The sequence below is a fragment of the Eriocheir sinensis genome, chromosome 47, assembly GCF_024679095.1.
Source record: "Eriocheir sinensis breed Jianghai 21 chromosome 47, ASM2467909v1, whole genome shotgun sequence".
NCBI lineage: Eukaryota > Metazoa > Arthropoda > Malacostraca > Decapoda > Varunidae > Eriocheir > Eriocheir sinensis.
Window position 1 is genome coordinate 8,014,023 of NC_066555.1, and position 17,270 is coordinate 8,031,292.

At 49.9% G+C, this 17,270-nt stretch overlaps 1 protein-coding gene and 1 long non-coding RNA gene across 5 annotated transcripts in view; both read right to left on the reverse strand.

The window, feature by feature from the left end:
* The window catches only part of LOC126981359 (uncharacterized), a 55,893-nt gene that overhangs the window by 10,455 nt on the left and 28,168 nt on the right, over positions 1-17,270 (reverse strand). Inside the window, exons 5-10 of the mRNA XM_050832383.1 lie at positions 14,765-15,601; positions 5,497-7,057; positions 5,045-5,175; positions 4,541-4,631; positions 3,444-3,691; positions 1,372-1,518 (exon numbers count right to left, since the gene is read on the reverse strand). Of these exons, the coding sequence (XP_050688340.1) occupies positions 1,372-1,518; positions 3,444-3,691; positions 4,541-4,631; positions 5,045-5,175; positions 5,497-7,057; positions 14,765-15,601 (3,015 nt within the window). The remainder of the gene's footprint in view (positions 1-1,371; positions 1,519-3,443; positions 3,692-4,540; positions 4,632-5,044; positions 5,176-5,496; positions 7,058-14,764; positions 15,602-17,270) is intronic.
* On the reverse strand, positions 2,276-3,272 carry LOC126981362 (uncharacterized). 4 transcript variants are annotated; one of them, XR_007733913.1, is made up of 3 exons: positions 3,111-3,272; positions 2,631-3,020; positions 2,276-2,480 (listed from the first exon to the last, which is right to left on the reverse strand). It is a non-coding gene; the product is annotated as an uncharacterized LOC126981362 (long non-coding RNA). The 4 variants fall into 4 exon arrangements; XR_007733912.1 differs by having other exon boundaries at positions 2,631-3,170; positions 3,201-3,270; XR_007733914.1 differs by having other exon boundaries at positions 2,631-3,050; positions 3,171-3,235.

The following is a 17,270-nucleotide window of genomic DNA, read 5'->3' on the forward strand; positions in this document are numbered from 1 at the left end:
TGAACAGGGAGAGACAAGGGAGGAAAAAAAGGGAGAAAGAAGGGTTTGGGGTGAACAGGGTGACAGGGAGGAAAAAAAGGGAGAAAGAAGGGTTTGGGGTGAACAGGGTGACAGGGAGGAAAAAAAGGGAGAAAGAAGGGTTTGGGGTGAACAGGGAGAGACAAGGGAGGAAAAAAAGGGAGAAAGAAGGGTTTGGGGTGAACAGGGTGACAGGGAGGAAAAAAAGGGAGAAAGAAGGGTTTGGGGTGACCAGGGAGAGACAAGGGAGGAGAAAAAGGGAGAAATTTTGAGGTGAAAATGAAGGAAGGAAAAAAAGGGAGAAAGAAGGGTTTGGGGTGAACAGGGAGAGACAAGGGAGGAGAAAAAGGGAGAAATTTTGAGGTGAAAATGAAGGAAGGAAAAAAAGGGAGAAAGAAGGGTTTGGGGTGACCAGGGAGAGACAAGGGAGTAGAAAAAGGGAGAAATATTGTTGTGACAATGAATGAACGAAAAAATTGGAGAAACAAGGGTATGGGGTGACCAGGAGAGACAAGGAGAAAAGGGAGAAATTTTGAGGTGAAAATGAAGGAAGGAAAAAAAGGGAGAAAGAAGGGTTTGGGGTGAACAGGGAGAGACAAGGAAGGAAAAAAAGGGAGAAAGAAGGGTTTGGGGTGAACAGGGAGAGACAGGGAGGAAAAAAAGGGAGAAAGAAGGGTTTGGGGTGAACAGGGAGAGACAGGGAGGACAAATGGGAGAAAGAAGGGTTTGGGGTGAACAGGCAGAGACAAGGAGGAAAAAGGGAGAAAGAAGGGTTTGGGGTGAACAGGGAGAGACAAGGGAGGAAAAAAGGGAGAAAGAAGGGTTTGGGGTGAACAGGGAGAGACAGGGAGGAAAAAAGGGAGAAAGAAGGGTTTGGGGTGAACAGGGAGAGACAAGGGAGGAAAAAAGGGAGAAAAAAGGGTTTGGGGTGACCAGGGAGAGACAGGGAGGAAAAAAAGGGAGAAATTTTGAGGTGAAAAGGAAGGAAAAAAAAGGGAGAAAGAAGAGTATGGGGTGGATGAACAGGGAGACAGGGAGGAGGAAAAAGGGAGAGAAAAAAAGTAAGCAAAGTGACTGACTGACTGACTGTGTGTATGTGTGTGTGTGTGTAACTTGTTGACTGAGTGCATAACTGACTGACTGACTGACTGACTGACTGACTGAATTGTAAAGTATTGTGAATAAACCAATCTATCTATTTATCTATCTATCTAATGAGTGAGTGAGTGAGTGAGTGACTGGCTGACTGAATGAACTGTAAGATATAGTCAATAAATCCATCTATCTATCTATCTATCTATCTGTCTATTTATCTAGTGAGTGAGTGAGTGAGTGAGTAAGCGAGTGACTGACCTGTGAAGGGCGGTGGAGTGACCCGGTGACAGGGTTGGTGGTGAGTGTCGGGTCAGTCATGTTTGGAATGGAGATGGAGAGCGGACGGTTGCCAAGCTGACCTCCACCACCGCCACCACCACCACCACCACCAACACCACCAGGCAGCTGTGATGGCGGAGGAGATGAGCTAAGCGTTACTCAGCGACCCTCACTAACTCTAACCTCTAACTCAGTGATTGTGACAGCGTTGAGGGGAAGAGGCAAGCATTAGTTAGTGGTTCCTTGCTAAGCTACACTATTCTAACCCTGTCTGGCACCCATTAGAAGCAGTGTTGGCAAGTGGTTTGATCCTTCCTCTACCTCTAACTCTAACCCATTGTGGCAGCATAGAGAAGAGGCAAGCATTAGTTAGTGGTTCCTTGGTAAGCTACACTATTCTACCCTGTCTGGCACCCATTAGAAGCAGTGTTGGCAAGTGTGTGTTCCTTCCTCTACCTCTAACTCTAACCCATTGTGACAGCATAGAGAAGAGGCAAGCATTAGTTAGTGGTTCCTTGCTAAGCTACACTATTCTACCTTGTCTGGCACCCATTAGAAGCAGTGTTGGTAAGTGTGTGTTCCTTCCTCTACCTCTAACTCTAACCCATTGTGACAGCATAGAGAAGAGGCAAGCATTAGTTAGTGGTTCCTTGCTAAGAAGAAGAGCCTTGTCACAATAGTTTAACCACATGTGTAAGGGAGAAATTTAACAAGCTGGAGTTAGTTGATTAAAATATACATACAGACATACATGGACAGAATATAATGGACACACACACACCCACACACACCCACGCACACACACACACACACACACACACACACACACACACACACACACACACACCTACACCCACACCCACCCACACACACACACACACATTCACTTCCTAACACTGATATTCAACCTTTCCCAGCATCCACCAGTGAGATTCAACCTTTCCCAGCATCCACCAGTGAGATTCAACCTTTCCCAGCATCCACCAGTGAGATTCAACCTTTCCCAGCATCCACCAGTGAGATTCAACCTTTCCCAGCATCCACCAGTGAGATTCAACCTTTCCCAGCATCCACCAGTAAGATTCAACCTTTCCCAGCATCCATCAGTAAGATTCAACCTTTCCCAGCATCCACCAGTGAGATTCAACCTTTCCCAGCATCCACCAGTAAGATTCAACCTTTCCCAGCATCCACCAGTAAGATTCAACATTTTCCAGCATCCACCAGTAAGATTCAACCTTTCCCAGCATCCACCAGTGAGATTCAACCTTTCCCAGCATCCACCAGTAAGATTCAACCTTTCCCAGCATCCACCAGTAAGATTCAACCTTTCCCAGCATCCACCAGTAAGATTCAACCTTTCCCAGCATCCACCAGTGAGATTCAACCTTTCCCAGCATCCACCAGTAAGATTCAACCTTTCCCAGCATCCACCAGTAAGATTCAACCTTTCCCAGCATCCACCAGTGAGATTCAACCTTTCCCAGCATCCACCAGTAAGATTCAACCTTTCCCAGCATCCACCAGTAAGATTCAACCTTTCCCAGCATCCACCAGTAAGATTCAACATTTCCCAGCATCCACCAGTAAGATTCAACCTTTCCCAGCATCCACCAGTGAGATTCAACCTTTCCCAGCATCCACCAGTAAGATTCAACCTTTCCCAGCATCCACCAGTGAGATTCAACCCTTCCCAGTATCCACCAGTGAGATTCAACCCTTCCCAGCATCCACCAGTGAGATTCAACCTTTCCCAGCATCCACCAGTGAGATTCAACCTTTCCCAGCATCCACCAGTAAGATTCAACCTTTCCCAGCATCCACCAGTGAGATTCAACCTTTCCCAGTATCCACCAGTGAGATTCAACCCTTCCCAGCATCCACCAGTAAGTTTCAACATTTCCCAGCATCCACCAGTGAGATTCATCCCTTCCCAGTATCCACCAGTGAGATTCAACCCTTCCCAGCATCCACCAATATAATTTAATCTTTTCCAATCACCAATCCACCCCCCCACATACATCCACACACACACACACACACACACTCACCTCTCCCTTCTCCAGGATGGGCGAGTACAGCGGCTGGTGATTTGGTGTGTCCTTCTTCCTCCTGAGTGAGGCGTGCTGTGTGTCCAGGGGCAGGCTGCTGGGGGGCATGTGCTGCGCTGCGCTGGGGATGTTGCACGGCAGGGTCACTCGCGGGGCCACCTGGGGCGGGTGTGACGTCACCCCCGGCACCCCAGGACCACCGGGGGGCGCCGCGCTGTCCTTGGTGCCGTCGGTTAGGTCCTCGTCGTCTGGGGGGGGAGGGAGGTCAGCACGTATAGGGTCACGGAGGCACGAGGGAGGGAGGTCTAAGGGTCGTCTTAATAGATTTATAATGGTCAGTTTGAAGGGTCAGACTTTCTATCTATCACACCAAGCCTATAGCAAGTCTCATTTAAGATCATTATAACAAGTTTTATGACAGTTTATTTATCTATTATCTAAAAAGTTTATCACTAATATGTCTGGCTATCTCTCTATCTATCACTCTGTCTATCACACCAGGCCTATAGCAAGCCAAGAGTGTCACTTATTGTCATTATTACTTTTATTATGACAAAGTTTATTTATCTATTATCTAAAGAGTTTATCACTAATATGTCTGGCTATCTCTCTATCTATCTATCACTCTGTCTATCACACCAAGCCTATAGGAAGCCAAGAGTGTCACTTATTGTCATTATTACTTTTATTATGACAAAGTTTATTTATCTATTATCTAAAAAGTTTATCATCAATCTGTCTGGCTATCTCTCTACCTATCTATCTGTCTATCACACCAGGCCTATAGCAAGCCAAGAGTGTCATTTATGATCATTATTACTATTATTATGACAAAGTTTATTTATCTATTATCTAAAGAGTTTACCATCAATCTGTCTGGCTATTTCTCTATCTATCTATCTGTCTGTCTATCTATCACACCAGGCCAATAGTAAGTCAAGAGTATCGCTTATTATCATTATTACTATTAGTATGACAAAGTTTATTTATCTATCTATCTAAAGCATCATCAATCTGTCTGCCTATCTCTCTACCTATCACTCTATCAGTCAATCAATGTCCCACAGCCTACAAGAGGAGTGTGAGTGTGGCCGTACCCAGCTTGGTCTTGTTCCGCCATCCGAAGGGCATGTAGAACTCGGCGTACATCTCGTCATCAGCCAGGTAGTTGACGTCCTCCAGATACTCCTGAGGGGAGGGGAGGGCATCACACACACACACACACACACACACAGTACAAGAAGGGGGAGGCAAGGAGTGCACATATAAGGAACAGCTGTGAGTTCTCCTGGGCAATGGATTTCTCAAGGGGTTATTTTTAAGTTCTTTCCTAGTGTTGTACTCTGGGAATAGTGTAACGGTGATGACTGCCTATGTTAGAGTGCAGAAAACTCATCACACACACAGTACAAGCAACAAGTGGCTCTAAGGAACACCAATTCATGATATTACTATGCTCACAAGGTCCCCAAGGAAAAAAGTCCCACTATATGTATGCATTAATGAGGACAGATCACAGCAGGACAGGGCTGGGTTGGGGTATGGTGCAGGGACACAAGACCCAGCCCTCCCGGCCCTCCCAGCAGCATTAGCACACACACCTGTGAGGATGAGTCAGCGTTGGACATCCCCTCGTCGTCAGCAAACTCATCGCTGTCGTCGTGTCTGCCACCCGAGTCGTCGCTGTGCAGGGAGTCGCCGTCCTCGTAGAGCGTGTCACCCAGCCGGTAACCTGAGGCAGCAACACAAAGTAAGGGGGAGGAGAAGGAGGAGGGGTGGAGCTGTCTGCCAGGACCCACAAAGGACCAGGATCCAAACAATGGGTAATGGAGCAAGGCCTTGGATGATATAGGAATAATACTGAAAACTTGTAGGACTTTGCATCACTCAACACCTGGTTACTCTGGCTGCCTCTGAGGGATGAACAGGTGAGCCCCAATACCTGAAGTTAGTAATGAGAGGAAATAATCTGAGAGCCCTTGGTGCAGGGAGCCTTCCCTGGTGCCTGCTGGTGGCCAGGAGTGCCACAGCAGCAGACTGTCCCCCCACCCACCTGTGAGCTTGGCCTGCTCCATGATGTACTGGTAGACGGGCTGCTCGTACACGTAGTCCAGGTTGGAGTAGAGGTGCGTCAGGTCCCGGTGCTGGGGGCTGCTGGCCTGCCTGCCCTGGCCACTCTGGCCCTGGGCCGTGGTGGTGGTGGTGGTGGTGGTCGTGGTGGTGGTGGTGTTGGTGGTGGTGGTGGTGCTGGGGGAGGCCTGCTTGCTGCTGCCAGGTGAGGCCTGCTTGGCGGTGCTGCTGCTGCCGCTGCTGCTGTTGTGGTTGTGGCTGTTGGCGCCACTGCCGCTGCCGCTGCCGGCCTGCACCAGGTGCTGCGAGCTGCTGCTGCTCTGCAGGGTGTCGCTGCGGTCGCTGTCCGTGGTGGCCGGCAGCGCCCCGCTGGCGGTTGTGGTGCCCCCAGGGGCGGCGGTGGTGTTGGCGGCGCGGTGCTTGCTGCAGTGGTGGTGGCGGCGGTGGCTGCAGCGGCGGCCCTCACGCTCGCTGGCTGTCCTGCTTGGGGACACCTTGGCCTGGCCCTCGGAGGCAGGGCCCTTGGTGGCCTCCTTGTCGGGGCGGTCAGTGCGGCGTGAGGTGCTGTCGATGGAGCCGCGGCTGCCAGTGGTGCCGGACACCAAGCCGGAGTCCACCTGGGAGTGGGGGGAGCTGTCCGCTGACCCGCGGCCATAGTTGGAGCGCGTGTCCTTGTCCGTCAGCGTGGAGGTGCCGCTGTCGGGGCCGCGCGGGGACTCAAAGGTGAAGGGTGAGAACTCGTGCTTGGGGCTGGGTGGGCTGGGGCTGGAGTCTGACACCACCAGCCTGGTGTGGGCGCTGCTGCTGGGCCGCAGCTCTGTGCCGCGCAGCCGCACCTTGCCGGACTCCAGTGAGCGCTGCTTGCGGTGCATCATGGGGGTGGCCAGGCTCTCCAGGCCGGAGCTGTCTGAGCGCTGCCGGTGGTTGAGGTAGCCGTGCGAACCCAGGGATGAGTCGGGGCTGCCGGCCGCCTCGGGCTTGTGGCGGCGGCGGGGCTGTGGCGTGGACTCCACGGAGCGCAGGCCGCTGCCGCTGCCACCACCGCCGCCGCTGGCCATCAGGAAGCGCTCGTGCATGCCGTCCTCGTCGTGGCAGCGCGGCCGGGACATGAAGCTGTAGCTGCGGGACAGTGCGATCTCCCGCGGCCGGTCCAGGTTGAGCTCGGAGCGCTTGGGGTAGTTGGACACGTCGAAGCTGCGCTGTTTGGACATCTGCAGGAGGGCAAAGTCATGCTGAGGGGCGCCGCCCTTGTACCGGCCCGGCGGAGGCTCCCGGCAGTCGGGGTGGGGCCGCCGGTGGGCGGAGGGGGTGCTGGGGCCCCCCTGGGGATGGGTGGGGGAGGACTGGGAGGACAGGGAGTCAGGGGAGCGGGGGGAGGATGCGGGCTCGCCCTCCTTGCTGCGGCGCTCTCCCACCCGGCTGTTCCCCAGGGGCAGCTTGGTCTCCCTGGGGCCGCCCCGGGGGGACTCCAGCAGCCGATACCCCGAGCTCTCCAGGGACGTGCGGCTCTGGGACATGGAGCTGTCGCTGGAACGACCTGACTCCTGCCGGGGGACAACGGGGCTGAGGCCGACACCCGGCACCCAGGGACACCCGCCACTACCTGGCAGGCGGGTGTGTGTGTGTGTGTGTGTGTGTGTGTGTGTGTGTGTGTGTGTGTGTGTGTGTGTGTGTGTGTGTGTGTGTGTCTACACACAGGGCCGCCACACACAAGGCACCTCTGACACGCTGGCAGGCACTGCTCTGAGGTGCCGCCCACAACAAGCTGACTCACACTCATAAACTTCCTCACCAAGACAACACAACACAAGACAAGATTTATTAGATATGGTGAATTTTAAAGGGCAATTTCTATGTATTATAATGATTTCAGCTTAACAAATCCATTTTATCTTAAATTAATTTTACTTTTCACATCTTTTTTTGTTCTTTACTTTCATCAATAAAATTTTTGATACCGACTAATTTTCCTGAATATTTGACTTATTAAAATCATGAGGGTTATTTTCTGCCCTACAAACACCAAACTTAACTTTCTCCAATTACTATCACCATTATTATTATTATTACTCATTTTATCATTATTATTATCATCATCATCATCATTACCACGAGACTTCCTTTACCAGGCTATCAGAGGTGCCCAGTGCAGTGACTTATTTATCAACAGGGACAAAAATCGCTCCCCACAAGGCACATCATTGGGTCTATTACAGGCTAAGAGGGACTCCACAGCAACTTATTTTTCAGGCATTCTCTGGCCTGAAAAAATGTTCCTGGTTATGCTTGTTAATGTGAATCCCAGGCAAAGAGTCAACAGCTGATGCTTATAGTGTTTGACTGAGGAATATTGATAGTAGTAGTGGTAGTAGTAGTAGTAGTAGTAATAGTGGTGGTGGTGGTGGTGGTGGTGGTAGTATTAGTATTAGTATTGGTGGTAGTAGTAGTAGTAGTAGTAGTAGTAGTAGTAGTAGTTGAAGTAGTAGTATATAAAAGCATACTACTACTACTACTCCTATTACAACTCAAATCTATTCCTCAGTCAAGCCTATTACAGCATTGCATTGGAAGGGAGGTCAACTTGTTACTGTGACCAATTATAACATTAGTAAATACCAGAGCCATAGAATAAGAATGATAGAGAATAGAAGAGACTGACATAATAGAAGAGTTTGGCAAGCTTTGTTGACCTTATTTTCTCTTCCTTTCTTCCCTTCTTCCTCCATTTCCTTTTCTTATCCTTTTCATATCTTTTCCCTCCTATGTTAATTTCTTTTTCCTTTTTCCTTCCCTTTTTCTCATTTCCTTCCCTTCCCTTCCATTCCTTCCTTCCTTCCTTCCTTTCCTTCCTTTCCTTTCCTTCTCTTCCCTTCCCTTCCCTTTCCTTTCTTTCTCTCCCTTCCCATCCCTTCTTTCCCTTCAAATATTTTCCCTCCTACATAATTTTCTCTCCCTTCCCTTCCCTTCCTTCCTTCCTTTCCTCTTCCCTTCTCTTCCCTTCCCTTTCCTTTCTTTCTCTCCCTTCCCATCCCTTCTTTCCCTTGAAATATTTTCCCTCCTACATAATTTTCTCTCCCTTTCCTTCCCTTCCTTCCTTCCTTTCCTCTTCCCTTCCCTTCCCTTCCCTTTCCTTTCTTTCTCTCCCTTCCCATCCCTTCTTTCCCTTCAAATATTTTCCCTCCTACATAATTTTCTCTCCCTTCCCTTCCCTTCCCTTCCTTCCTTCCTTCCTTTCCTTTCTTTCTCTCCCTTCCCATCCCTTCTTTCCCTTCAAATATTTTCCCTCCTACATAATTTTCTCTCCCTTCCCTTCCCTTCCTTCCTTCCTTCCTTTCCTCTTCCCTTCCCTTCCCTTTCCTTTCTTTCTCTCCCTTCCCATCCCTTCTTTCCCTTCAAATATTTTCCCTCCTACATAATTTTCCTCCTTCCTTCCTTCCTTCTTTCCTTTCCTTTCTTTCTCTCCCTTCCCATCCCTTCTTTCCCTTCAAATATTTTCCCTCCTATTTAATCTTCCTTCCTTCCTTCCTTCCTTTCCTCCTCCTCCTCCTCCATCCTTCTCCTCCTCCTCCTCCTCCTCCTATACAACTCTATGGCAAACAACAGTGGTCATCAAACCCTCCTATGCTATGGCTCTGGTAGCATATACAGGACTCCATTGAAGAAGCTGGGAAGTGCCTCTTAGGGTTGGGTTAGGCTGGGTTGGGTTGGGTTGGGTTAGGGTGGGCTGGGTTGGGTTGGGTTGGGTTGGGAAGGGAAGGGAAAAGAAGGGAAAGAAGAAAAGAAGGGAAAAAATAAGAAAAGGAAAGGAAAGGAAAGGAAGGGAAGGGAACAGAAGAGAAGGGAAGGGAAGGGAAGGGAAGAGAAGGGAAGAGAAGGGAAAGGAAGGGAAGGGAAGGGAAGGGAAAGAAGGGAATGGAGGGGCAAGGGAAGGGAGGAGAGGAAAGGAGAAGGGGTGGGTATTCAGGGCAAGGCAAGATAAGGTAAGGTAAGGGAAGGGAAGGGAAGGGAAGGAAGGGAAAGGAGAGGGGTGGGTATTCAGGGCAAGGCAAGATAAGGTAAGGGAAGGAAGGGAAAGGAGAGGGGTGGGTATTCAGGGCAAGGCAAGGCAAGGTAAGGGAAGGGAAGGGAATGGAGAGGGGTGGGTATTCAGGGCAAGGCAAGGCAAGGTAAGGAAGGGAAGGGAAGGGAAGGGAGAGGGGTGGGTATTCAGGGCAAGGCAAGAGAAGGTAAGGGAAGGGAAGGTAAGGAGAGGTGGGTATTCAGGGCAAGTTAAGGTAAGGTAAGGGAAGGGAAAGGAGAGGGGTGGGTATTCAGGGCAAGATAATGTAAGGGAAGGGAAGGGAAGGGAAAGGAGAGGGTGGGTATTCAGGGCAAGGCAAGATAAGGTAAGGTAAGGAAGGGAAGGGAAAGAGAGGGTGGGTATTCAGGGCAAGGCAAGATAAGGTAAGGAAGGAAGGGAAGGAAAGGAGGGGTGGGTATTCAGGGCAAGGCAAGATAAGGTAAGGAAGGAAGGAAGGGAAAGGAGAGGGGTGGGTATTCAGGGCAAGGCAAGATAAGGGAAGGGAAGGGAAGGGAAAGGAGAGGGGTGGGTATTCAGGGCAAGGCAAGGTAAGGGAAGGGAAGGGAAAGGAGAGAGGGTGGGTATTCAGGGCAAGGCAAGATAAGGTAAGGGAAGGGAAGGGAAAGGAGAGGGGTGGGTATTCAGGGCAAGGCAAGATAAGGTAAGGTAAGGAAGGAAAGGAGAGGGTGGGTATTCAGGGCAAGGCAAGATAAGGTAAGGAAGGGACGGGAAGGGAGCGGGGGGGGTATTCAGGGCAAGGCAAGATAAGGTAAGGGAAGGGAAGGGAAAGGAGAGGGGTGGGTATTCAGGGCAAGGCAAGATAAGGTAAGGGAAGGAAGGGAAAGGAGAGGGTGGGTATTCAGGGCAAGGCAAGATAAGGTAAGGGAAGGAAGGGAAAGGAGAGGTGGGTATTCAGGGCAAGGCAAGATAAGGTAAGGGAAGGAAGGGAAAGGAGAGGGTGGGTATTCAGGGCAAGGCAAGATAAGGAAGGAAGGGAAGGAAGGAAATGAGAGGGGTATTCAGGGCAAGGCAAGATAAGGTAAGGGAAGGGAAGGGAAGGGAAAGGAGAGGGGTGGGTATTCAGGGCAAGGCAAGATAAGGTAAGGGAAGGGAAGGGAAAGGAGAGGTGTGTGTATTCAGGGCAAGGCAAGATAAGGTAAGGGAAGGGAAGGGAAAGGAGAGGGGTGGGTATTCAGGGCAAGGCAAGATAAGGTAAGGGAAGGGAAGGGAAAGGAGAGGGGTGGGTATTCAGGGCAAGGCAAGATAAGGTAAGGGAAGGGAAGGGAAGGGAAAGGAGAGGGGTGGGTATTCAGGGCAAGGCAAGGCAAGGTAAGGGAAGGGAAGGGAAGGGAAAGGAGAGGGGTGGGTATTCAGGGCAAGGCAAGATAAGGTAAGGGAAGGGAAGGGAAATGAGAGGGGTGTGTATTCAGGGCAAGGCAAGATAAGGTAAGGGAAGGGAAGGGAAAGGAGAGGGGTGGGTATTCAGGGCAAGGCAAGGTAAGGGAAGGGCAAGGCAGGCTCACAAACAACAACAGGGCATCACTTACCTTCATGTTGCCTCAAAATTAAAAGTGTGTAGAAGGGAAGGAAATAAATATGGGTGCAGCAATGGGGAAGAAGAGAAGGTACGGAGACATTCTGATAAAAGGGAAGAGGAGAGAGAGGGAAGGAGAGGAGGAGGAGGGAAGGAAATTAAAAAGAACGGAGCAATGATTTAAAAGGAGGAAAGAAGACATATTGATAAAGGAGAAGAGGAGAGAAAGAGGGAAGGAAGGAAGGAAGGAGAGAGATAGAGGAAAGAAAAGAAGAAAGGAAGAAAGAAAGGAAGGAGAGAAGGAGGATGAAAGAATGAGAAGAGGAAACAGAAGGAAGGAAGGAGAGATAGAAAGGAAAGAAAAGAAGAAGGAAAGGAAGAAAAGAAGGAAGGAAGGAAGGAAGGAGAGAGATAGAGGAAAGAAAAGAAGAAAGAAAGGAAGAAAGAAAGGAAGGAAGGAGAGAAGGAGGATGAAAGAACGAGAAGAGGAAACAGAAGGAAGGAAGGAGAGATAGAAAGGAAAGAAAAGAAGAAGGAAAGGAAGAAAAGAAGGAAGGAAGGAAGGAGAGAGATAGAGGAAAGAAGAAAGGAAGAAAGAAAGGAAGGAAGGAGAGAAGGAGGATGAAAGAACAAGAAGAGGAAACAGAAGGAAGGAAGGAGAGATAGAAAGGAAAGAAAAGAAGAAGGAAAGGAAAAAAAGAGGGAAGGAAGGAAGGAAGGAGAGAGATAGAGGAAAGAAAAGAAGAAAGAAAGGAGAGAAGGAGGATGAAAGAACAAGAGAGGAAACAGAAGGAAGGAAGGAGAGATTGAAAGGAAAGAAAAGAAGAAGGAAAGGAAGAAAAGAAGGAAGGAAGGAGAGAGATAGAGGAAAGAAAAGAAGAAAGAAAGGAAGAAAGAAAGGAAGGAAGGAGAGAAGGAGGATGAAAGAACGAGAAGAGGAAACAGAAGGAAGGAAGGAGAGATAGAAAGGAAAGAAAAGAAGAAGGAAAGGAAGAAAAGAAGGAAGGAAGGAAGGAAGGAAGGAGAGAGATAGAGGAAAGAAAAGAAGAAAGAAAGGAAGAAAGAAAGAAAGGAAGGAAGGAGAGAAGGAGGATGAAAGAACGAGAAGAGGAAACAGAAGGAAGGAAGGAGATAGAAAGGAAAGAAAAGAAGAAGGAAAGGAAGAAAAGAAGGAAGGAAGGAAGGAAGGAGAGAGATAGAGGAAAGAAAAGAAGAAAGAAAGGAAGAAAGAAAGGAAGGAGAGAAGGAGGATGAAAGAACGAGAAGAGGAAACAGAAGGAAGGAAGGAGAGATAGAAAGGAAAGAAAAGAAGAAGGAAAGGAAGAAAAGAAGGAAGGAAGGAAGGAAAAAAGATGAAAAATATACTAACATAAGGCAACAGTACATGGCTGAGGGAGGACAATGAAGTACAATGATATAAAGAAGTACTGACCCAGCCCATTCATCACCCTAGACCCATAGTAGTAGTAGTAGTAGTAGTAGTAGTAGTAGACAGCGTTGCCAAGAATTTCCCGACTCAAGTTCTTTTTCTTTGCACCAATTTCGGGGAAGTCGCCGGGGAAGGAGTTTTTGTTTATGTATTTTTATTGTTATTATTAAGTTTTTTTTTCTGAGGTCATTTTCAAGTTTTTTTTGGAGGGCAATGTTGCTTATACTTGCTTGGAGGGATGTGTGTGTGTCAGTTTGTGTGTTCAGTCAGTCAGTCGGTCAGTCAGTCAGTCAGTCAGTCAGTCAGTCAGTCAGTCAGTCAGTCAGTCAGTTAGTTAGTCAGTCAGTCAGTCAGTCAGTCAGTCATGGTTGGCGGTGCAGCAAAGAGAGGGAGAGAGAGAGAGAGGGGATACACTACCTCCTCCTCTTCTTCTTCTTCTTCCTCCTCTTCCTTCATATCTTTTTTCCTTTCTTCTCTTCATCCACCTCTTCTCTCTATATTTTTCTCTTCCTTCTTTCTCATTTTCCTTCAATCCTTCCTTCTACTTTCTTTTTTCTTTTCTCTCCTCCTCCTCTTCCTTCTTTTCCTTACTTTCCTCTTCATAAACTCCACCTCTTCTTCCTCCTCCTACTTTCCTTTCTTCTCATTCCTTCTCCTCCTCCTCTTCCTCCATCTCCCACAGCTGCACCACCAAGCACATATATATTTTAGCTTTCCGGACTCTCTCTCTATCAAACTCCTTCCCCAGGGCTCCCTCACACCCTCTCTATGCCCTTAATACATCAGGCAATACAAGATCCTCACACACACACACATACCCATAGCAGAGACTTAACCAATATAATGAGAGGGAGATTTTGACAAGTTTTCTCATCTCTGCTGGCGATCTGCTGGCCCTCACACACACACAATAGAGGTGACACGCTGCTGCTGGTTCTGGTTATATCATGTTGTTAAGGTCATTTTCTACCTTGTTTTCAGTGCTCAAGTTTAGGCTCGTGAGAGGGCTGGATGGAGGTGTTTCTTGGGGGCATATTCTCAGATGATTCACAGCTTACAGACACAGACACGTTTGGCAAGGCTTTAGTAGAGGTTGTGTTAGTGGTATTGCCATGGGTAGTGTTATGAGCCTGGTGATAGTTTGGCAAGGCTTTGGTAGAGGTTGTGTTAGTAGGATTTCCATGGGTAGTGTTATGAGCCTGGTGATAGTTTGGCAAGGCTTTGATATTGTGTTATGAGCCTGGTGATAGTTTGACAAGGCTTTGGTAGAGATTGTGTTAGTAGTATTTCCATGGGTAGTGTTATGAGCCTGGTGATAGTATGGCAAGGCTTTGATAGAGGTTGTGTTAGTATTTCCATGGGTAGTGTTATGAGCCTGGTGATAGTTTGGCAAGGCTTTGATAGAGGTTGTGTTAGTATTTCCATGGGTTGTGTTATGAGCCTGGTGATAGTTTGACAAGGCTTTGATGGAGGTTGTGTTAGTAGTGTTGCCATGGGTAGTGTTATGAGCCTAGTGATAGTTTGACAAGGCTTTGATAGAGGTTGTGTTAGTAGTATTTCCATGGGTAGTGTTATGAGCCTGGTGATAGTTTGACAAGGCTTTGATAGAGGTTGTGTTAGTAGTATTTCCATGGGTTGTGTTATGAGCCCAATGATAGCTTGACAAGGCTTTAGAAGTTGTGTTACCCATGGGTAGTGTTATGAGCATAGTGATAGTTTGACAAGGCTTTGATAGAGGTTGCTGGTGATAGTTTGACAAGGCTTTGATAGATGTTAATGGGTAGATGTTATGAGCCTGAAAGCATCTGAGAACAAGGACCTGAACATCTTCCTCACGTTGACTCATAAGAGCAAAGAAATATTTGTATGTGCTTTGTAAGGGCACTGATGGCAAGGTATATTACTTGAAGCCATGTAAGTACCAGTGCTCACTGATCCAGCCACACAGCACATGGGCACCCCTGTCACTGTTTTGTGGTGTGTGGGGCCAGCACACACACCCACGATGCACAGACAGACAGCCCTTCACCACAGACAGCTATAGACAGACTGAAGGAGAGGCAGGGAGAGAGCAGCATCCCATGGCTGCCCTGAGGCTCACAGCGGCACCCTTCCACTGGCAGGGGCACTCCTGGCGGCCGTGTCTGGGCGTCAGGCCAAGCGTGTGTGACTACCACTACCCTCGGCGCTACACTACAGCCGCTACCCGCCCCAGAGGAGCTGCTAACCTGCTGCTTGTAGGGCCGCGCGTAGGACAGCGACGCGGACCCCTGCGAGGACTGGGAGCTGCGCCGCACCCGCCGGCTGCCCCCCGCCGCTGCCTCCCCGTTGGTGGCCTCGGGGTGGTGATGGTGGTGGTGGTGGTGGTGTGAGCAGGGCCCGGTGTGGCGGTGGTGGTGGTGGTGGTGGCTGCCGCTGCTGCTGCCCCTGCCGCCGCCGCCGCTGGGGGAGGTGGTGGAGGTGGCGGAGGGCGCGGAGGGCCTGCGTGCCGGCCGTGGCGAGGGCGCGGAGTGTGCCTGTGAGGCGGAGGTGTTGGGGGAGGTGACGCGGCGGGCCAGGGAGTGGGGCAGGGAGAGGCCGTCCACCGGGGCCGCCGCTTCCTTCTTCTGCAATGACCCAGGGCCGGGAGAGTGGCCGGGGCGTGAGTGTGGACCCGACCGCCCCGACCACCTCAGCCGTGACCCGCGGCGCCCCGCCCCGCCGCCCAGCCCTGCATCACCCTCCTCCACTGTGCCACTGCTCATGCCTGGGAGGGACCCCCGGGGGCCGCGCCGCCCCAGGAAGGCACTGTGGCACCGCTGCAGCGAGCCGGGACCGGGGACGGGACCGGGGATGGGGCCGGGGCCGCTCAGGGAGGAGCGCGAGGAACTCAAGGAACTACTCGGGGACAGTTTGGGGTGGTGGGGGAGGGCCTGGAGGACACCGTTCTTATGGGGGGTGGGGGAGGGGGCGGCGGCGGTGGTGGTGGTGAGGGGGCCATTGCTCCTGTGGCGGCCCCGCTGCAGGGCGGGGGACGGCAGCTGCTGCTGGGGGGACGGGCCCACAGGGGAGGTGAAGGGAGGAGTCTGAGGTTAAAAGACAACCACCACCACCACCACCGCCACCAAGAGAACAAAAATCAGTAAAACACAAAGGCAAATAATACATCTGTTGTGCCGGGTGACACACAGGTGCCGGGGGTGCCTGGCCGGCCCTCCAGGAGGAGTGACCGTGCCACACGGCCGTGCCAGGAGCCTGTGGGCCACGCGCCACACACTCAACAAAAAATAAACTTAAATATATAAAAAAGCTGCAATTAGCTGACGGTCTACAGGAAAAATAAAATTAGTCTCGGTGAACCAGAGTGAGGTTGAGGTCCACTACCAGCACTACCTCCACCAAACAGCCTCCAAGCCTCCAAGCTGCCCCACACACACCAGCACCAGCACCAGCACCACCAGCAACAGCACCAGCCCATCACTTCTACTCTGAGTATCTGCCTTCACTGTCTCCTGCCCCATCACAGTGTTGCTTCCCTCCCTGTCCCCCAGCACCATTCCCACACTGAATGCTCTTCTCAACCTGCTCCCGGCACCCTCCACCCTGACCCAAGCTACATCACCGCCCAGACAGCACCACCACTGAGCTGGCTGCTGGTGTGCTGCTGGTGGGTGTGTCTCCGGCTGGTCACCAAGACAGGCCGGCCATCCGTTAGTCTGTGACCCAAGTCCTTATCCCAGTCTGTGGCAGAGTTCTCAGTGGGCAGCAGGGATTTCTTAGAGCGGGCAAGATTTAAGGGAAGAGAAATTCACCATAAATAAAAAAAATTGGAATGCATGAAAGAGAAAATAAATAAATGACTGTAAAAGAAGAAACGAGTGGGCGGCAGATACTACTGTTTTTGATGAGAGAAAAATGAATAAATAAATGAATATGAATAAAAGAGGAGAAATTTAGCAACTATCACCAAAGACATTATCAAGGAAAAACTCAACGTTTCTCTGCCTTTTCCCACAAGACCAATTTTTTCACTCCTATAGACACAGACGAGGACATGAATCAGATGACAGACCAACGGACGGACGGCTGAACACTGCGCTGTGAGGCTGAGCGAGACACAAGCTGTATTCTTAAACATTCCGACCCCCAAGTAAACATATTTGACAAGGCTTTCACAGGAGTTTGGGGCATTTCCATAGGTACTTCTATGACCCTGGTGATAGTTTGAGCCTTTCTCTGTACCATGAACATGAAAAAACACTTGTGAAAACCCAATTAACCCGGTAGCAGCGACGGGCCAAATTTGTGATTTTACCGTGTAGCAGTGACGGGCCAAATTTGTGATTTTACCGTGTAGCAGTGACGGGCCAAATTTGTGATTTTACCGTGTAGCAGTGACGGGCCAAATTTGTGATTTTACCGTGTAGCAGTGACGGGCCAAATTTGTGCCATGAAATAAACCCCCCAAAATAGATGATACATAATCTGATCACAAATGCTTTGATATATATTATGAAATGGTTTGTGTGAGGGGTGATTTTTTCTCATTTTTCTCGCTTGGAGGGACCATTAACCCTTTCATTGCTAAACCCTTGCAGCAGGCGTTAGACGTATTTGCTGGTGGTGCTAAACGCCCGCTGCGACCTCCACCCGCACACAAATCTCTCGCGTATGAGAGTGTTCCAACACTAATTCTCACAACACAGGATTGCCAATTGAGTGGGTTCTTCACTAAATTTGGTGGAAAATCATATC